The sequence below is a fragment of the Adiantum capillus-veneris genome, chromosome 2 (genome assembly GCF_014529385.1).
Source record: "Adiantum capillus-veneris isolate H3 chromosome 2, ASM1452938v2, whole genome shotgun sequence".
NCBI classification, from domain to species: domain Eukaryota; kingdom Viridiplantae; phylum Streptophyta; class Polypodiopsida; order Polypodiales; family Pteridaceae; genus Adiantum; species Adiantum capillus-veneris.
This window is the reverse complement of record NC_140932.1, coordinates 103,904,403-103,924,116: the sequence shown is the minus strand read 5'-3', so window position 1 is coordinate 103,924,116 and position 19,714 is coordinate 103,904,403. Positions and strand designations below refer to the sequence as shown.

The following is a 19,714-nucleotide window of genomic DNA, read 5'->3' as shown; positions in this document are numbered from 1 at the left end:
GATCATGATGGTTTAGTAGCAGAACATCTGATCCATGCCAAGGTTCTACTTTCAGAAGTCCTTGCTCGTCTGTTTAACCGGGTCATGTGTGAAGGATTACCTGAATCTTGGAAATTATCTACTATCGTACCTATTTTCAAGTCAGGGGATCCTACGATACCCGGGAACTACCGTACCATTATAGTAGGTCACACATTGACCCGAATGTACGCATCCATTCTTGAGCAAAAATTGAGTAGATGGGCAGAGAATGAGGGCATAAGGGCAATAGGACAAGCTGGATTCAGGAGGGGTTATTCCACTTTAGATCATATTCTTACGCTCAGAGCCATTATTGAGGAAGGAAGAGCAAGCGGGAGAAGGATGTATTGTTGCTTTGCGGATTTTCGGAAAGCTTTTGATACAGTACCAAGGGCCAGATTGATGCGCAGGATGCAAGAGTTAGGGGTCCCCAAAGAGATTATTTGGGGGATCATGGTCTGATACGGGTCAGTAACTCGTTATGTACGTACTCCAGAAGGGGATTCCGACATTGTTCATTCCACCGTTGGAGTAAAGCAGGGATGCCCACTGTCCCCTACTTTATTTGGTATGTACATAGATGAGGTATCAGATTACATTGATAGAGAGGGTGACAGAGGTGCTCAACTTGCAGGGTCATGGATCCCTTTGTTGTTGTATGCAGATGATATTGTATTGATAGCAGAATCACCAGATGGAATGCAGAGGCAGCTAGATGCATTACATAAATTCGCGGAGGACAGTGGACTGTCGGTAAACTTGGGTAAAACCAAAGTTATGGTGTTTAACACCACACCGCAGTGGGTTAGGAGATCGGCACCTACATTTGCATATGGCCAGGATACAGTAGAGTACACAGATGCATACACATACCTTGGTGTGGTATTTGCAGGACCGAAGTTTTCTCTTAAGAAAGCAGCGGCTGCTAGATTGTCCAGAGCCTCTGCGGCCTTGGGAGGGTTGGAGAGGATGTGTTCACAAGTGCAGTTTCAGGAACCACGAACAAAACTTTGGCTCTTTGATACTGTGGTGGCTTTGGCTATGCTTTATGGGGTCCAGATTTGGGGACCATCTGTGGATCAGGATAATTGGAAGTCAATGGAGAGACCTTTGGTATCTATGATGTCCCGAATGATTAGAACCAAGGCCTCCGTACCACACGCGATTACCCGAGCAGAACTAGCTGCCACTCCGATAGAAATTGAAGCTCTTACCAGATCAGTGTCCTTTAACATGGTTTGTGGGATACAAATATACTAGACTGGCCTCGAATCCTCTCGACAATTAGCAATGAAAGGGGATACATCATGCTGGTATGCGCAACTGTCCTCGTGGTTTCAGAGACACGGGTTCAGTATGGAAAGATTACCCCCCTTCCAATACTCTCTTGAGGCTCCATCACTGGCAATTACACAAACGGAGATTAATAAAATCATCCGTCAGGATCTTATACAGTTGGATACTAAGAGGACATGGGTAGATCCTACACAAGAATTGGGCACGAAGATGGCCGACTACAAAGAAAACTTTCTACAGCTATCTGAAGATGGATTTGTGATTCGCCCGAGCTACATGGATACCCACCTGTCTCATGGTTTGAGATGTGCTATTGGTCAGATTCGTACATCCTCACACCAGCTGGAAATTGAATTTGGCAGATTTAGGGGAATCCCACCTGAGAGCAGAATTTGCAAGTTATGCGGAATGGAGCCGGAGACAGAATTACACTACATATGCCATTGCACCGTATGCTATGAGATACGTGGGCGTTTCCATTGCCTATTTAAAGAAGGCTTTGGACCTCTAGCTAGAGTCTTGCACCGTATGCTATGAGATACGTGGGCGTTTCCATTGCCTATTTAAAGAAGGCTTTGGACCTCTAGCTAGAGTCATGCAATACCAAGATCAAAGATGCTTAGGCTTGTACCTACTGGAACTACATCGGCACAGGGATAATCTAACGAGAAGACAAAGAGCACTACAACCTCAGAGGCAGATCACAGATTTCTTTGGACCGAGAGAAGCAGGAGTGGAAGGAGAAGCAAGAGGCCAGCAGCCAGCACAAAGGAGTACCCACATCCATACCAAAGGCACCCTCATTGACAGGGCGATTGAGCTTAGGAAATCGAGACGACCACGACCGAGATGCAGAAGCACACTTCACCGGAGGAGACTACAACAAAGGATTAGAAGCATTCTAGCCAGACACCTAGAATGCTCCTAAGAAGTTTATTTAATACTTTGTATTTAGTTTTTCACATTTATTTTCACACCTTTCACACTTAGTACTTTAGTACTAAGGTACCCAGACATTGTAACAGATTCACCACTTTTGTATCAGTTTGGTCTCATAGGTCATTCTGGCCTTTTGAAGACGTTTAATATAACATTTCATTTCATTTCTCCTTGAACCTATAGCTCTTGACTAGAGTTTTTTGGCAAAGGGATGAGATCACCCGTCCCTCGTCTCCATGGAGAAGCAAAGGGTGATATGAAGCTTTGGTCGTTCATTCCAGCACGGTGTTTCCTTATGATTGTAATTCTCAGCACTGTCTGAACTGTGGGGTTTTTCTAGTGGAAGACTCTTGTCCCATTGAGATGGACACTGACTTGTCCATAGTATAGGTCAATGAGCCAGCATGCATACCAAAACCTTGCTTGGCATGTCCCATAAGTCTCTAAATGAAGTCTTTTTTTGTAGACAATACCGTCAAATCTCTTTTGGCAATCTGGTCCTTCATCAAAATAATGCTTTGAAACGAGGACACTGGCAAACCAAAGTGTCTTCCTTATTCATTCTCATATGATGCAAACCCCTGATGGCATCTCCTTCATATTTTTCTGTTATCCTGGCAGAAGTGAAAACACTCTAGAATTTTACCGATTCCTTAGCTGCTTCTCTGTGCAAGAAGAGAGTAGACCACGAGTAGCCCTTTGTACCTAGGAGCGTTCTGAGAAACGACCTCCCAAGAAGGCAACGTCAAACTACAGTATGAATGCAAGGGCTCGATGGGTGCCCTGATAGCCTGCAAACGTGTCAAACTTGCCTGCTTGAGCCCATCCTTGAACTCCTTAGTCTTCTTGTTCATTTTCTCACTGTTTGAACTATAAGCAGAGGATGAGTATGGGCAGGAATTATTTTGTAAATTTGGTATGCAAGTTATAACCTGCTATTACTTCGTAACAATATGCCAACTTGTGGAGGGAGATTATTTTCAGAGCTTGTTTGTCTTGTACCTTAACTCAAGAAACTAACAGATCTCAACAATATACTGTTCCTCCAACTTCCTGCCTGCCAGTTCTACCTAGTTACTATCTCTACTGCCTCTTTGACTTCAGCCACCATACACCATGCCTAACCCAAAAGTTTTTTTCCACCTTCTGCTCTTATTCCACCAATTATTCCACATTGTTCTTCCCTTAAAGGAGTTTTTTGTACCAACAAAAGTGAACGAATTGGAAAAAAAAAAACACCTACTTTCTACACTCATGATATATGCACACACATGCACACAGTCCAAACCGTAGGTCTACACTCCCAAGTACACATTCATCCATTTGCATGACTGTGTCCACTCATGTGCCACACGCATGCTTGCGAATATGCTAGAGTGAGTGATTGCATAATCATCAAAGTGTTCCTACAAACTCGGAAGGCCAATAATCAAGCAGATTATTCATGTAAACAGAGTCTCGCTACCTGTGATAGGTTTATGTCTTGGAAAGTTGAAGCAGAAACATTAAATTGCAACAATTGAGTTTCCTTATGCTTCTCTTCAGCACTCTCAATGCTTGCATCTGGATTGTTGCTGATACCCTTCATAGGAGGAAAAGAACAGCCTGCTACACCATTCTCATTGTATACTACCTTTGGATTCCCATTACCTTTCTTAGGAGGAAAGGAACAGCCTGCTACACCGTTCTCTTTACAAACACCATTTGAGTTCCCATTCTCTTTACAGACAGTAGTCGAGTTCCCATTTTCTTTACAGACATCAACTGAGTTCCCATTTTCTTTACACTGCTGTCCAGTCTCTTCGCTTGCTTTTCCTTTACTGTCATCATCATGCCTACAGATACAAATCCACCTCTTTTAAGTCAAACCTCTTCATGCAAAAATAGTCCAATTGCCTTGCAGTTTTGAAATGTCATGGTGTTTTATTGCAAGAAAGACCTATGCATACATACATACATACATGGTATTGAAGTCAAAATGTATATGTCTCAATCTTGATTTATTTTGCACCTGCGCATGTGTGCACGTGAACACATAACACACACAGTGCATGCCATGCAAGCACATACACACTTATCAGTTGCACACCATAGCAGTAATGGATGCCCATGTTTTGTAGGCAACAAACCAGAATCATAAATGACAAAAACCTAAGTCCAATATGAGGCCTTCTTTTGATGGGCCCAAAATAATGCTGAAATGCGCCGTTCAAATTTTGTGCCATATTCTGTTCAAACTTTCCTACATGACCTTGCTAGGGCAGGCCAAAAGTTACTGTTTTAGTGTGAAGTCTCAATGACTGTTACAAATATGGCGAGGTCACGATCCAGCGGTGCAAAACAAACTTGACCTAACAGCGAGTCCCAGGATATGGAAAAATGATGGTTTTGAAACTGCCACCACCTCTTTTAGTTCATTGAAAACCACAATAAGCACCACTCCAAGAAAAACAGGATGAAATAATTGACATCACTGCTCGAATATATGTATTCAAAAGCCCAACAAAATCCCGACAGTTGTTCTTGTCTAAGTTCCATAGCAGGTGCAGAGCTACACCTTACAGAACTTTTTCCATTAGGAAGGACATCCATGAGGCGGCTGCTGTTGGATGAATCTAAGTTTTCCAGACCTCTCTCACTTGAGCCATTCCTTCCTTTGTCCTCCACTATTGTAGGGAGCTTTTGAGCATCCTCAGAAGTTCTTATTGGTCTCACAACATGCCATCCTGGACTTTCCAACTCCAAATCTCCGTCAAAGACACCAAATCTTCCGCTGCAAACCATGACATTTGACACATTATTGAGCGTCATACCTCTGACATGGGCACCTAAAAGGAGAGAGCAAGTCATTACAATTGCTTTGGTTCTCTGTCATATGATCTCCTGTAAAAACCACACATAATCATACTTCTGACAACACCTTGAATTTCAAGCATTTGAAGGGTTGAAATCTATTTACCTAAACTGGTGTGTATCCAAAGTCAGTGACTGTCTAGCCTCTTCTCCCTGCAAATAAAATCCTATATTTTCATTGAACCTAATATCTGCCAAATGTCCATAAACGGTGGTGCACAATAAGGCTATACCAATTGAAACGTATACATACACAAGGGGACAAAACAGCAAGCCCTTTGTCTGTACTTGAGATCTCTTCCTCATCATGGATCTACATAGAAGTAAAAGAGAGAGAGCTTGGGAACTTAAAAAGCAATATAGTATTCAAACCTGGCATAATCACCAACAAAAAATCAATATTAAATTTCGACGTAAGACACCCCAAGGCCTTACTGCAGCAGCTTGATCTTTCAGACTCTCAACATCGAAACTCCAACAGCTCACCCCACGTTTGTACTCATTCTGAAAGAAAAAAAAACTTCAGTTGCTGATAAATATGAAAATTTCCTGCACAAACCATTCAGTCCTTGCAAAAGTCTCAATCATACCAATAGCAATTGATGCCCGCTATTGCTTGTCAAAACCAAACAACGCCCAGAAAAAATCTTTGATTGACAGGAAAGCGAATGGTTACTAGGCTTAAAACTATTAACTCCACAAACCGTTGATATTTCTTAAAAAATAGGCTGAATGCGATTCAATCAAAAATATTACTCCGCAGCCACCAATGGCTTTGAACATGGAGTACAATGAGCATTACAGCTTTTTTAGTTCATACAATTTTCAGGTCTTCGATTTCTTGCCAACCATACCGGCCCTGACAAAGAGATATGAAGCAGGTAAATAAATTTGCTAGGTTTACATCTGTAAATTACCTGCAAAAGGTGAAGGGCTTCAAGGAATAGCAAGTTTAGAAAAGCCTTGCTCATGTTCAAGGGCATTAAGCACATTGGCCAAACTGCAGGATTGGCTAATAAATCTAATATTTCAAGCGTGCAGACACTTCAGAAGGTTTGGATGCAGAGAAGATGCCTCATTGTAGATTTAATGTAAGTTAAGTGGGAACGAAGCTTTTTGTGGGGATGGGGGGGGTGATGTTAGAACAACAGAGGCAGTACCTTGAGAGCTCTTCAGTGGTAGCTAGGTGTAAGGGGGCAAGAGGAGGAGGGGAAGGGGCAAGCGTCAGAAGCTAAAGCTCAACTAAAATGCACCTTATTATTATCCTCTAAGTGCATTGTGACCAACACAAATTCGTGTGTGACCCTTTTCAACTTCAAAGTCCTTATACCTTACTACAATCCCTTCCTTAAAACAAATACTTTGCTAGTTCTTGAAGCAAAAGTTTTTGTACCATTACACCCTCATAACACAAGAATTTTTTGAGGCCCTCAAAAGACAATCTGAGTCTTATCTCAATTTGTGAAACTCTTTCAGACCTTCAATAGCTAACCATGAATTGTCTCACCACCTCAACTTATTACCCTTCACCTATATAAGTTGATACCCAAGAAATTGTGTATTGCCCTGATAAGACCCAAGAAGTAGAAAACATGTTGGCCTATCTAAAGTGAAGACGATGTTCTATAAACCTGCGAACTTGAGCTTTTTAAAAGATGAAATAACGGTGCAATTACTCCAATATAGAGGGTTAGGGAGACGCATTTGAGATGATAGGCTAGAGATTGTATCAGAAAAGGGACTACAATCATCACTATGCTCTTTGCACGATATATCTCGAAAGCTACTAAACAAACAGCACACAGGATTGCAATGTACACTGATCAAAAAATAAAGTTCAATACTACCAACAAATGTATTCTTACTAGTATAACACTCCAGTCTTTAGTCAATGAAAGCATTAGATGACTATAGATAGTCTACTCACAAAGAGCACTCTTATTTTCTGTGTGTAGACAGTCAGAGCAACAAATAGGAGAAACACATGTAGAACTAATTCGAATACAATGACCTCAACATGAAAACACTCACCCGGGACCTCTCTTCTTCCTGTAAAAAAGCTGGTTTTCTTGACGCAAGTAGAGCCGCATCCTTATCCTGATAGTCAGTTGAAATAAGAAGTCTTCAATAAGCATCTTACAAAAAGTGTAAGCACCTAGTCCCCCAAAGAAATGATTGTTGCCAGCAAACTACTACTTAAGAGAAAGGGACTTACTCTGAGAAGTTTCTCGCGCTCCCAAAGAGGGCCAAGTCCGGTTAATACCTTCTGCACTACTGTGGGATTATACTTTGTGTGCTTAAAGAATGGATGTTTGAGAAGTTTTTCAGTAGTGGGCCTCCTGCTTGGTTCTTTGTTGAGGCATAATTTGATTACATCCTTGAATGCCTATGTTTCCCAGATACAAAAAGAATTTCTCTTAAACGACACCAGCTGATGGCACACATTCAGTATATCAACACAAATAATACCTTAGAGAAATGCTTGTCTTTCTCACGATCAAGACAAGGTGCAGCACTGGTCATTGTCATAAGTAACACCTGAAATTTGGGACGTACCAACCCAGTAAAAATATACCTTGCAGAGGTAAAGAGACATGATATTAAAGATTGAGATATGTTTCTACCTTTTGGGGAGGATATTTTGAAAATGGTGCATGGCCATGAGCAAGTTCCAAAGCAGTTATCCCAAATGACCAAATGTCAGCACTGCAAATGTCTGGTATCAAGGGCTAGCTTTATTGTTAAACTTCTTGAAGACATTTTCCTATGTTTTAAGTATGTTGAAATGTATAACCTGCAATCATAGCCAATTTTTTCCTCCAGCACTTCTGGAGCCATCCTGCAGGTAAAATAATCATTAGGACATCGAAAATGCCAACAAATTTTTGTTAAATCTTTTTCCATAGCAGTATGAATCCCGGAGATAATCACCAGCAAGGTGTGCCTGTCAATGTCCTTCGGCAACGCTGTCTGTCCCCCCCATTAAACATGCAGGCTGATGTTCCAAAGTCACCCAATTTGACAGCACCACTCGAATCTATCAGAATATTTCCAGCCTGCCATGAGTGTGCATAAATGCAACATAGTAAAGCTTCTTTCCTTATGGATGATGGATTGCAAATAGTCTGCTGGATTTTGCAAGGTGTACATTTTCTTGACAAACTACTACACACTTTTCAGAATAACCTTTGAGAAGTGACAAAACCAAGGGGGCAGTTATGCCGTGCTTTTATAGGCAGAACTGCTTGAAATGCTTCCGTTACCAAAGGGATTCTTAAAGGGAGCTGCTAAGAGGGAACATCACCATACCTGATGAGCTAGCATTGATTTTAGCTGGCACATACTGAATGCTCACTGTACTCAAATTTTAGGACAGAGAATCTCAGATTCCGCCGTGTGCAATTTGTAAAGAAATGTCACGAGGTGCTTGAAAGTTAATACCAAGCTCTTTAACAGAAACAGAGGAGGATAGGGCCCCTTCCTTACCCAATTTGATGTCTTCCTAATCCTGTTGGATGGTCTATGTGCACAATTCGTTCCACCTTAGCCTCAGGTCCTCTTTTAGAACCATGAAACATTGTAACCCCAGAATTACTGCGTTTTCCTAAAAGCCGAAACCAGGAAATCTCCTCCCACCCTCCCCCCTGCTTCCGTTACCAAAGGAGTTCTTGCAGGGAGCTGCTAAGAGGGAACATCTGTCCTTGTCAATAGTATGCATTATAACCATATTTGATACCTGATGAGCAGGCATTGGACTTCAAAAAACAAATCATACATAAACACTCAAGGAAACTCTCAAGGTGAGAAAAGGGCAAGGAAAAGGTAAAGCTCTGAGAAGCTAAAAACGCTAGGGCAAGGAAAAGGGTTGAAGAGTGTATGCAAGGTAGGCCCCTTCTTTATAGATAGAGCAGCATGTCTTTTGACTTTCCATTATCCCGAGACTTTTCATTTCTTACTCTCTCACCCTTCACTTTTGCATATTAGATGTTTTGCAAGGTTTTTTACTTTTCTGAAATGGTGGGGACCTAATGCTAAGCTCTTTAACAACCACAGAGGAGGATAGGGCCCCTTGCTTACCCAATTTGATGTCCTCCTAATCCTTTTGGATGGTCACTTAGTTCCACCTTAGCCTGAGGTCCTCTCTTAGAACCATGAAACATTGTATTCCCACTATTGTTGCGTTTTTTTTTTTAACCCGAAGCCTGTAAGTACACCCCCCCACCCCACCCCCCTCCTCCCTCTCTCTTTTTCCCCTTTTCCCAACAGGGTGCACTTTAATTGAAATGAGGCTTCTGATAAAATTATGAACTGTAACTTTCTGAAGCAGGAAAGAAGAGAGCCAGAGCCAGTAAACAAAAAGGAACGAATCTATAAGCCTCAATCAAACTAAAAGTTGCATGCTTTAAAGATATACACATGTTGTATGATGTGTTCAACGGTCTTTTCCTCACAAAACAATTACATTACCTTGACATCTCGATGTATATGCTGCTGCTGATGTAAATAATCAAGGCCCTTCAATGTCTCTTTCAAGATCACTGCAATCAGAGGCTCCTCAAGACCTTCTGGATACCGTAGTTTCATCAAGTGCAAGCATGACCCACCATCCATGTATGGCATGACAACCCACAAAAAGTGGTCCACAATAAAAGAGCAGTAGGAATTGATGACGTTTGGATGATCAATTAAACTCATTATTTGTGCCTCTGCAGACGCATGTACCTGCACTCAAGCCAAAAATTCAGCTTCTAGATTGCCAGCTCAAATCATGGATTGACACAAATACTATGAACTGCACACATTTTAACGGTGGGAGATAATTCTTTTGGGAAGCAAACCAAAAGGTGTCCAACAAAAATGGATTACAGACCACTGCATTCAGAAGAAGTCAGCACTGAAAATCAAACAATTTGTTTCCTCAGTAAGTAAATAGAGCAGGAAAATTTATGCACGCACGAGCGCTCTCAATGTAGAGGGTGTCTTTATATGCAATGTGCAAGAAGCTGCACTCAAAAGAGATCACCGTAGATACAAGGTGGCCAGCTAGCACTCCCTCACCTCAGACCAAGGACCATAGGTGCAGATACATGGGAGGGCGGGAGCTTGGGAAAAAGGGAGGGGGGGCTGGGGGCTGTGGTTGTTCCACTATCAAGGTTCAACTGCACATGAGAGTGTTGTATGGCCTCTAGAGACCGTGTGAGACCAAACTGAACTATTTAGTGATAAGAAGACTGTCTGAGACTCTGTTGAAAGACTACATTAAAGATATCCAAGTTGGTTACTGGTAGTAGAGCCCAAATATACAAGTTCATAGCGATCCATCAAAATATCTCGGTCGAGATGTGGTGAGCCACAAATGAAGGGAACGGGTCATGAGTTGTCACGGGGACGGGCACCACGTGCCAACGAAAAAGAACAAACTGAACAACTTTAGGCACTTCAAATAACACTAAACTGAAAGAGATGCACGACACACGGGACACAGAGAGGCAGAATTCCACACCAAGAGAGCACTCACCCCAAACATTGGTGCCCCTTTCGGTATTTCTTTATATTGCTTAAACTCAGTACAACACCGATACTCCATCCTCTGCACCTCTACGCAAGAGCGTGCCAGAGAATGAGCCCTTGGCCTATGAAAAGTAGTTTGCATGAAAAACATCAAACTCTAAAACCATCTGACCCAAAAGCTGGCTCCCAAAAGCAACCAGCGCGTTTTGCGGAAATCCATACAACTGTCAAGTGGCATTGTCAACGAGAATTGTGTGATTGTCCGTACAGTCTGCCACCTCAGCAGAGTCAGTGAAAATTGCGGAGTTTCGTACATCTGCCACTTCAGTCCAGGGCAAATTGTGGCAATCCGTACAGTTGCCACGTCATTATCTTTTTGTGTGTGTGTGTGTGTGTGTGTGCCGGCTTTACTTCTAGTGACTTGGGCACCCATCAGACGGGGTCCCATAAGTTGGTAAAACTGCTTCTGCTGCTTCTAGGGTTTAGGCTCTTCGTTTTGTGAAATCCCCCCTTCTTAAAAAAAAGTAATCGTTCGTGATTACAGCATACCTACAAAACAACTCAAGTTAGCTCAAAAATTTTCCAAGAGACATTCGGAGGGACAATGAGTTTTCTCATTCCAAATTGGAGCTCTTGATATCCTGGGCCGTTGGCTTCCCAAAAAAATTTCAGGAGTCTCATTCCACATCGGTATTCCGGCATAGAAAAATTAGCCATCACACCCAAACCACACTAATCTCCAACACATGTCTTGATGTACTAAAATTACATACCCACGCAATCTCATCCAATTAGGAATATTCAATGGTTGGCACATCACAATGCGACACAAATGCTCACATATGCATGTTACAAGACAACGAACAACTCCGTTGAGCACTCCCTCGAGACAGACGGTCTGCGGTATGAAGCTACTCAACGACTACCTCGTCACTCCCCCTGCAAATAACCTAAAACAGTCCGGACCATGAGCTCAGAGGACTAATATAACCAAACGCTCCCCAAACTGCAGCCTGCGTCGCTTGGAGGTTCAAGCATACAACCGAACGCTCCCCAGACATCCTGTCTCTGACATTCGGCAATTTTCCAGCATACAAAGAAACGCTCCCCAAACATCCCGGTTGCGTCGTTCCGAGGCAAACGCATTTTCAGCATTAGTGCAGTTCGACAGTTGCAGATCCAAGCCGCAGCACCACAGTAGTAGAGCAGATCCCCAGCAAGAAGCCTAGCGTTTTCAATTTTCAACCTTTGCCGCCATCTTCGCAGATCCCGACTTGACGACGACACCATCGTCGTCATCGTCATAGTCTCCATCGTCGTCGACATTGTCATCATCAAGTTCACAGCATCTAGACCATTGTACCAGATTTGTGCAATCTATAGCATAGACCTCTCTCGCCATAGCGAGGGGGGCCCTTGGAGGAGGGTTTGAGAACCGTCTGGTGTCGTCTCTCTCTCTCTCTCTCTCTCTCTCTCTCTCTCTCTCTCTCTCTCTCTCTCAGCACTTTCATTCACAGTAGCATTCACTTTGTTTGTGATCATTGTACTTGCAATCTCTCTCTCTAAGAACGGAAGGCTCTCCCTTCCGTAAGAAAAAGAAACCCTTGAGCACAGTTTGGAGCACTCATCTTGAGCACTATCAACATTCACTTCCGCTTCACCTTACAATCATCAAGCCTTCAAGTTGCTCCAATCTGTACCGAGTACACCTTGGAGTGACCGTCAAGCTAGATGGTTCCGGTCTTGTAGCAATTTGATGGTTTGGTTGATTGTGTTCCTAGTAAAGCTCACCCAATTGCACTTACGATCAGTCATGCACGACCAATCTTGGCTCTCGAGTCGAGGTCCAAAGAACCCATTCATGAAGTATCTCTTGTTCACATGATTAGTCAGTATGGATTGTCCAAGTCTCTCATTCGTGATGGTCTCTTGTATTTTCTTCACCGTCTTTATGTGTTACCGTCTCATTGGAGCACCATATAGCACGATGCACATGATTCACTCACGGATGAGCACAGATGCATGAAGATCACTCTAGAGCAGATGACGAGTTTGCATTCAAGGAATTCATGAGGTTTCATCATTGTCAGTCATGCATTCCATCCACAGTCATTTAGGACGGATAGTCTTGTTCCAATCACTCGACAAGGAACAGATATGTCTATGATATTGTGTTTGAAGTGGTTTCAGAGATATTCCTCAAAGGATATTCTTGAAGAAAATGAACCCGAGATCGTAGACAAAGTTAAAGACGTGGAGCCGTAGCATATTATTCTGCGTCACTTTCGGCGCGGCCCATAGAAGCAAGCATTGCAAAATTTCCTGAAGTTCAAGTATCGCGGGACCCAGCAGCAGAGTGGGCCGGCGAAGAGTTCTTCGTAGACTCCCAAGAGTTGTTGGTGGACTATATGGAAGCCATACAGCTCGGTACCAGAACCTCACCTTGAAAAGGGGGGATGTCACGTGCACATCTAACCCTATGTGCATGTGGACAAGCTGTACCTACTTCTAGGATTTAGGTAGCCTAGGAAGTGTTCTGGCAACTTTGTGAGCCTGTACGTAGGACATGCATATATAGGCACTTAGAGTAGCTGCATACCCTCTAATTGCACAACCCATAGCATGTAGCATCAGTACCTAGCACCAAGCATAAGCATTTTCACCGCATGGACTCATTTTCCCCAAACTGCGCGTGAACCACCTCTTGCAGGCATTTTATTATGAAAGTGACTCTTCAAATTCCAAATCGTGGGGTTTGTTGGGAAGCTTTCCCTACCCAGCTTTGTGCACCTATTTAACTAGCCCTTGGTGCACCAGTAGAAGCCATAGGAGCAAAGAAGGAGCCTCTCAAGAACCAAGTACCTAGGATCATCAGCATTTTCCCCATGAGCACCTAGCGTTTTGGCATCAGCGTTTTCAACCAGCAGCAGCGTTTTGCTTTCCCCGGCTTCCCGCCGTAGTACAACAGTAGACAAGCACTTCCCTCGTCACGATCGCCCGTTCCATCACGACAAAGACAGCAAAACAGTTTTCAGCCAGAAGCTCAGTTAGCGATTTTCAGTTTTCAGCCATCGTCATTGCCAACGACGGCAGATCAGCCCGTAATGTCGCCGCACTAGCAGATTCCCATCAGCATTCCCAGCAATTTCAGATTTCAGCCACAAACATCAAGAGCATTTTCAGGTTTCAACCCATTAGCTTCGACATTGTCGTCGTCATTGTCATCGTCATCATTGCCGTCATCATCGACATCAGCGTCGTCGTCAACGTCAAGCATCATAGCATTTAGAACCAATGTACCAGACCTGTGCAATCTAAAGCAAATACCTCTCTAATAGAGAGGGGGGCCCTTGGAGGGGGGTTTGGGACCCCATCTAGTGCTCTCTCTCTCTCTCTCTCTCTCTCTCTCTCTCTCTCTCTCTCTCTCTCTCTCTCTCTCTCTCTCTCGAACAGGAATGGCGGGCTCTCTCTCTGAGCAGGTCGAGGCTCGAGCAGGTCTGTGACAGGCTGAAGCTCTGTGGGGGGCAGGTCTGGCACGAGGCTGAAGCAAGGCAACGGCAGCGCGTAAGGTGCAGCTCCACCCCCTCGCAACCCCCCCCCCCCCCCCCCCCCCCCCCCTCCTGCTGCTGTGGTAAGCTCGCGCTCAGGTGCAGCAAGGCAGTGGCGGGTCTCTCTCAGCGCGAGTAGGACTGCAGCGACCGGTAACACTGCCTGCCGCCCAGCACCACCAGCCCCAATGGGAGGGCACACAGACTGCAGCGACCACGTATGAGCTCTCTCTCTCTCTCTCTCTCTCTCTCTCTCTCTCTCTCTCTCTCTCTTTACCATGCTTTCGTTTAGGGTTTGCTACTGTATTTTAGGGTTCGCGACCTGTTTTTAGGGCTCGCGACCTTTATTTTAGGGTTCGCGACCTTTTTTGGGTTGTTGGACAGATCTGCGTTTTAGGGTTTGCTGCATTTTCTGCACTTTAGAAACATCAATCCTCTCTTCTCTCTCTCTCTCTCTCTCTCTCTCTCTCTCTCTCTCTCTCTCTCTCTCATGTCATCCCCAACCTCACCTATGGCAACAAGCAAACTCAAATATATGCTTCACTCCAAACGAATTTCCATCATTGAATTGGAAATGAAAGCATGGAGAAAAGAGATGGAAGATTGGAGGAACGCGAAGACCGTTTTCCTCCGAGAAAATGAAGAAAAGGAGAAGAGGTGGAAGGACGAGAAGGATCATCTTCTCAACAAGATCGCCACGTTGGAGAAAAGCATTTTGGACCTCCACAAAGAAGTGTTGGAAACACGGTCAAAAAATGGGCTTGAAGAGGGGGAATTTCAGCCCTCTTTGAGGGAAGAAATTGACAACATCAATGAGGAGAAGAAGTCATGGGCCGCGGTCATATCCGAAACGCAAAAGAAAGTAGAGAAGGCCGAAAAATGGATTGAGGTTGCCAAGAAAGGGAAAGGTAAGGAAGCTCCTTGTACACCCACTCTTATCAACATGACCCTCGAAGAGGAACAAAGAAGGAGGATGCGGGCTCTACATGTGAGGGTAACCGGCCTCAAGGACATAAACAATGTGGAAAAAGAGGTCACAAGCCTCACATCAATGATGGGGGTGGAGAAGCCTTCACACACAAAGGCATGGAGAGTGGGCAAGAAGAGTGAGGGCCCCGGAGAATCTTCAAAGGAAAGAGCTCTCATACTACGCTTCCCTTCATTGGAAGAGAAGAAGGAATTCTTGAGGAAGAGACCCACTCTCAAGAAGACAGGTATTTTCTTAGGCGATGACCTCACTCTCTCACAACTTGCGCATATGAGAGAAGTAATGCCCGAGATTCAAGCGGCAAGGGAGAAGGGGAAGATGGCCTTTTACAGAGATGGTCGGGTGGTGATTGTAGAGCGGCGCTCTACATGACGGTGCGAGACCTATGGGACCACATTGAGGATGGCGACTTGGAATTGTAATGGGTCTATGAGGTTGGATGTTGGTGCCTTTGAGGACAGTTTCAGAGACAAGGACATTGTTTTCTTTTCAGAGACTCACCAGGCCCCTGGCCAACTGTTGCCACATGTGGTGGGATACAAATGGGAAACAGCCCACAGAACAGTCACGAGATCTGAACATGGGAGTAGAGGTTCAGGAGGAGTAGCGGTGTTGTTTAGGGAGGAGCTACAGCCACTACTACATATTGTACGGAGAGATGATCAGGCTAGATACATGTGGGTGAGGCTGAGAGCTGACACAGGTCGATTTCTATATATTGCTATATGTTACTTCCCCCCCCCCAGTACGTCAGTATATGCTGTATCCAGAGGGCAGTCGCCTTTCTCAATTCTAGATGATGATATATGGGAGTTTTCTAGGGATGGTGATATCATCCTCCTAGGAGACTTCAATGCTCGAACGGGCAACTGTCAGACAGTCTTCTACGACACTTCAGATGAGATGCTTAGAGAGTTGGATGTGGGTGAGCTGGGGTTTGACAGATGCTCACATGACAGAGAGCAGACTGAGTATGGGAGATACCTCACGGAGATGACGACTACACATGGGCTAGCCATACTTAATGGCTTACAGCGGTTTCCTGGAGCAGCAGGCTTCACATGCTTTCCACACAGACACGGGGCCAGTACAGTGGACTATGTTATGACACAGCCGAGCTTTATTCCTTGTATTCAGGATTTCACAGTGGGAGCCAGACCAGTGGGCGTAGCAGTGGATCATGCTCTCTTGACACTGTCCGTATCTTTTCAGTTTAGTACAGCCCAGAAATCAGGAGGCAGGTCACACACCCGTTATACATTTACACCAGAGACTGACTCGGTTTATACAGAGGCGATCTGGGATCGTCTATGCACAGTTGCTCCAGGCCTCTCAGTAGAGGAGTGCACTACTTTACTGACTGAGACACTACATGATGCAGCATCAGAGGCATACCCACACATTCAACCGGATCGGAGGCGACATTCTGGGAGCATGCCACAGAATAGTTGGTATGATGAGGAGTGCAGAGAGATGAGAGCCCAGCTTCAGAGGGATCTTCATTTAGGAGTCATCACCTACAGACAGTCGCGGATTGCTTTCCGGCGCCTTGTGCGACAGAAGAAACGAGCTTACCTGGCCCAGATGGAGCGAGACTTGTATCAGTTGTTCTTGAGTAGAGACTCAGGCGAGGCATGGCGACTCTTCCATGAGCACTCCCCTCCCCCAGTGATTACTTCTCCTGATGTGTGGGGCCAGTATGCGACATCGTTATATACGGTTCTTGGGCAGGATCCGCTTCCAGATCCTACAGAGCCATGTCCACCTACGAGCACCTTCTTTACCACTGAGATGGTAAAGAGAGCCATTGACAGGATGAGGACCAGGAGGGCTTACGATCATGACGGTCTAGTAGCGGAGCACTTTATACATGCTAGGGATATGCTGATGGAGGTTCTTGCAGTGTTGTTCAATCGTGCCATGTGTGAGGGATTACCTGAGACTTGGAGGTTGTCTACTATTGTGCCTATATTCAAGGCAGGTGATCCTACAGAGCCTGGAAATTACCGCACTATTATGGTTGGACACACACTCGCATGATTTTATGCATCCATTATTGAGCAGCAGTTGAGTAACTGGGCAGAGGGTGAGGGTGTACGGGCAAAGGGACAGGCAGGTTTCAGGAGGGGTTTCTCCACTCTTGACCATATTCTGACACTCAGAGCTATCATTGAGGAGGGCAGGTCACATGGGAGACGGATTTATTGTAGCTTTGTGGATTTCCGCAAAGCATTTGACATGGTACCGAGAGCTCGACTGATGCGCAGACTGCAGGAGATGGGGGTGCCCACAGTGTTGATTTGGGGGATTATGGCTTTATACAGATCAATGATGGGACATGTACGCACCCCGGAGGGGATATCTGACTTAGTTCACTCCACTATCGGGGTGAAACAAGGTTGCCCATTGTCGCCTACTCTATTTGGTATGTATGTTGATGAGGTGTCTGATTACATTGACAGAGAGGGTGATAGAGGTGCCCAGCTGGCAGGGACGTGGATCCCATTGTTGTTATATGCTGATGATATTGTCTTGATCTCTGACTCACCAGAGGGTATGCAGCGACAGTTGGATGCATTACACAGTTTTGCAGAGGATAGTGGATTGTCTGTAAACCTTGGTAAAACCAAGGTCATGGTGTTTAACACCACACCGCAGTGGATCAGGAGATCGGCACCGACCTTCACGTATGGTCAAGAGATTGTGGAGTATACAGATGCATACACTTACCTTGGGATAGTCTTCACTGGGCCGAGGTTTTCTTTGGGGAGAGCAGCAGAGACTAGATTGACCAGAGCTTATGCGGCCTTGGGAGGCTTGGAGAGGATGTGTTCGCAGGTTCAGTTCCAGGAACCTCGGACAAAGTTATGGCTCTTTGATACTTTAGTAGCCTCAGCTATGATGTATGGGGTACAGGTATGGGGACCTTCTGTAGGCCAGGATGGTTGGAGACGTATGGAGAGGCCCTTGGTATCTATGATCTCCCGATTGATTAGAGCCAAGGCCTCCGTACCTCACGCGATCATTCGAGCAGAGCCAGCTGCCCCCCCCATGGAGATTGAGGCGCTTACCAGATCAGTGTCCTTTGTGCACAGCCTATGGGATACTACTAGAGACAAATATGCTAGACTGGCCCTTGAGTCTTCCAGACAGTTAGCTCTACAGGGGGACACTTCATGTTGGTATGCACAGATGACTTCGTGGTTTCAGACGCATGGCTTCACCATGGACAGGTTGCCCCCTTTCCAGTATTCTCTTCAGGCACCCTCGCTGTCTCTTACACGGGTGGAGATCACTAGACTCATTCGTCAAGACCTGATCCAGCTCGACACCAGGAGGACATGGATAGAGCCGCCTCAGGAGTTGAGCACGAAGATGGCTTTCTATAGAGAGCATCTTCTCCACCTCACAGGAGATGGGTTTGTGATTCGACCCAGCTACATGGACACACATATGTCTCATGGTTTGCGTTGTGCCATTGGTCAGATACGCACATCCTCACATCAGCTCGAGATTGAGACTGGTAGATTCAGAGGGATACCAGCAGACAGCAGGATATGCCGATTATGCCAGAGAGAGCCAGAGACAGAGTTGCACTACATATGTCATTGCACAGTGTTCTATGAGATACGGGGGCGTTTCCACTGCTTATTCAGAGAGGGTTTTGGTCCTCTATCTAGGGTCATGAGTTATGAGGATCAGAGATGTCTTGGACTATATCTACTTGAGTTACACAGGTGTAGAGACACTTTACTGGGGAGAGCTAGAGAGAGGCAGTCCCAGAGACACATTACAGATTTCTTTTCACTAGATATGGGACAGCCAGAGGAGCAGCCACCACTGCAGAGCTCGTCCCACACTCATTCGACCACTACTGGCACTCTCATCGACCGAGCATTGGAGCTACAGAGATACAGACGTCCGCGACTGAGGAGAGGAGCTACACAGCATCGACGGAGACTACAACAGAAGATTCGAGCCATACTCTCTCGACATCCAGAGTGCAGATGAGGATGGATCCTCACCATTTCTTCCATCTTTGTTTCACACACTGTTACATCCAGTTTACCGGGTATCTATTGTATCAGCTGCTACACCCACGTAGTTTTAGATTGTAGTAGTAGTAGTAGTATTTTGTTCCACTTCTAGTTCTTTTCTAGTTCTTTTGTACCCAGACATGGTATTAGATTCACTATTTTGTAACTGATTGGTCTCATAGGTCATTTTGGCCTTTTGAAGACGTTAATATAACATTTCATTTCATTTCTCTCTCTCTCTCTCTCTCTCTCTCTCTCTCTCTCTCTCTCTCTCTCTCTCTCTCTCTCTCTCTCTCTCTCTCTCTCTCAGTTTCCACTCTCTTGTTTTGGTCATTGCACACTCATTAAGTTAAGGCTCTCCCTTCCTCTAAGTGAAAGAATCCTTGAGCACTCATTGATCACTCATCCTAAGTTCACACCATCATTCTCTTCCGCTGCACATTACAAAAAAAAAGTCCAAGGGCATCACCTCCATGGTCAATAGTCTGATCGGGCGTCGTGCATGTCGGGCCAAAGTGATC

The 19,714-nt window shown here is 44.9% G+C and overlaps 1 protein-coding gene across 3 annotated transcripts in view; it reads right to left on the bottom strand.

Moving 5' to 3' along the window:
- Positions 1 to 19,714, bottom strand: part of LOC147463311 (uncharacterized) — a 52,664-nt gene that overhangs the window by 11,601 nt on the left and 21,349 nt on the right. For all 3 annotated transcript variants that reach the window (XR_015185044.1, XM_086488009.1, XM_086488001.1), the window contains exons 2-14: positions 9,577 to 9,831; positions 8,041 to 8,165; positions 7,904 to 7,948; positions 7,734 to 7,815; positions 7,579 to 7,647; positions 7,325 to 7,495; positions 7,141 to 7,206; positions 5,545 to 5,613; positions 5,363 to 5,422; positions 5,216 to 5,262; positions 5,110 to 5,139; positions 4,814 to 5,029; positions 3,722 to 4,091 (exon numbers count right to left, since the gene is read on the bottom strand). Coding sequence is in view for 2 of the 3 variants with exons in the window: in XM_086488009.1 (XP_086344135.1) it covers positions 3,722 to 4,091; positions 4,814 to 5,029; positions 5,110 to 5,139; positions 5,216 to 5,262; positions 5,363 to 5,422; positions 5,545 to 5,613; positions 7,141 to 7,206; positions 7,325 to 7,495; positions 7,579 to 7,647; positions 7,734 to 7,815; positions 7,904 to 7,948; positions 8,041 to 8,165; positions 9,577 to 9,831 (1,605 nt within the window). In the remaining variant the exon portion in view is untranslated. The remainder of the gene's footprint in view (positions 1 to 3,721; positions 4,092 to 4,813; positions 5,030 to 5,109; positions 5,140 to 5,215; positions 5,263 to 5,362; positions 5,423 to 5,544; positions 5,614 to 7,140; positions 7,207 to 7,324; positions 7,496 to 7,578; positions 7,648 to 7,733; positions 7,816 to 7,903; positions 7,949 to 8,040; positions 8,166 to 9,576; positions 9,832 to 19,714) is intronic.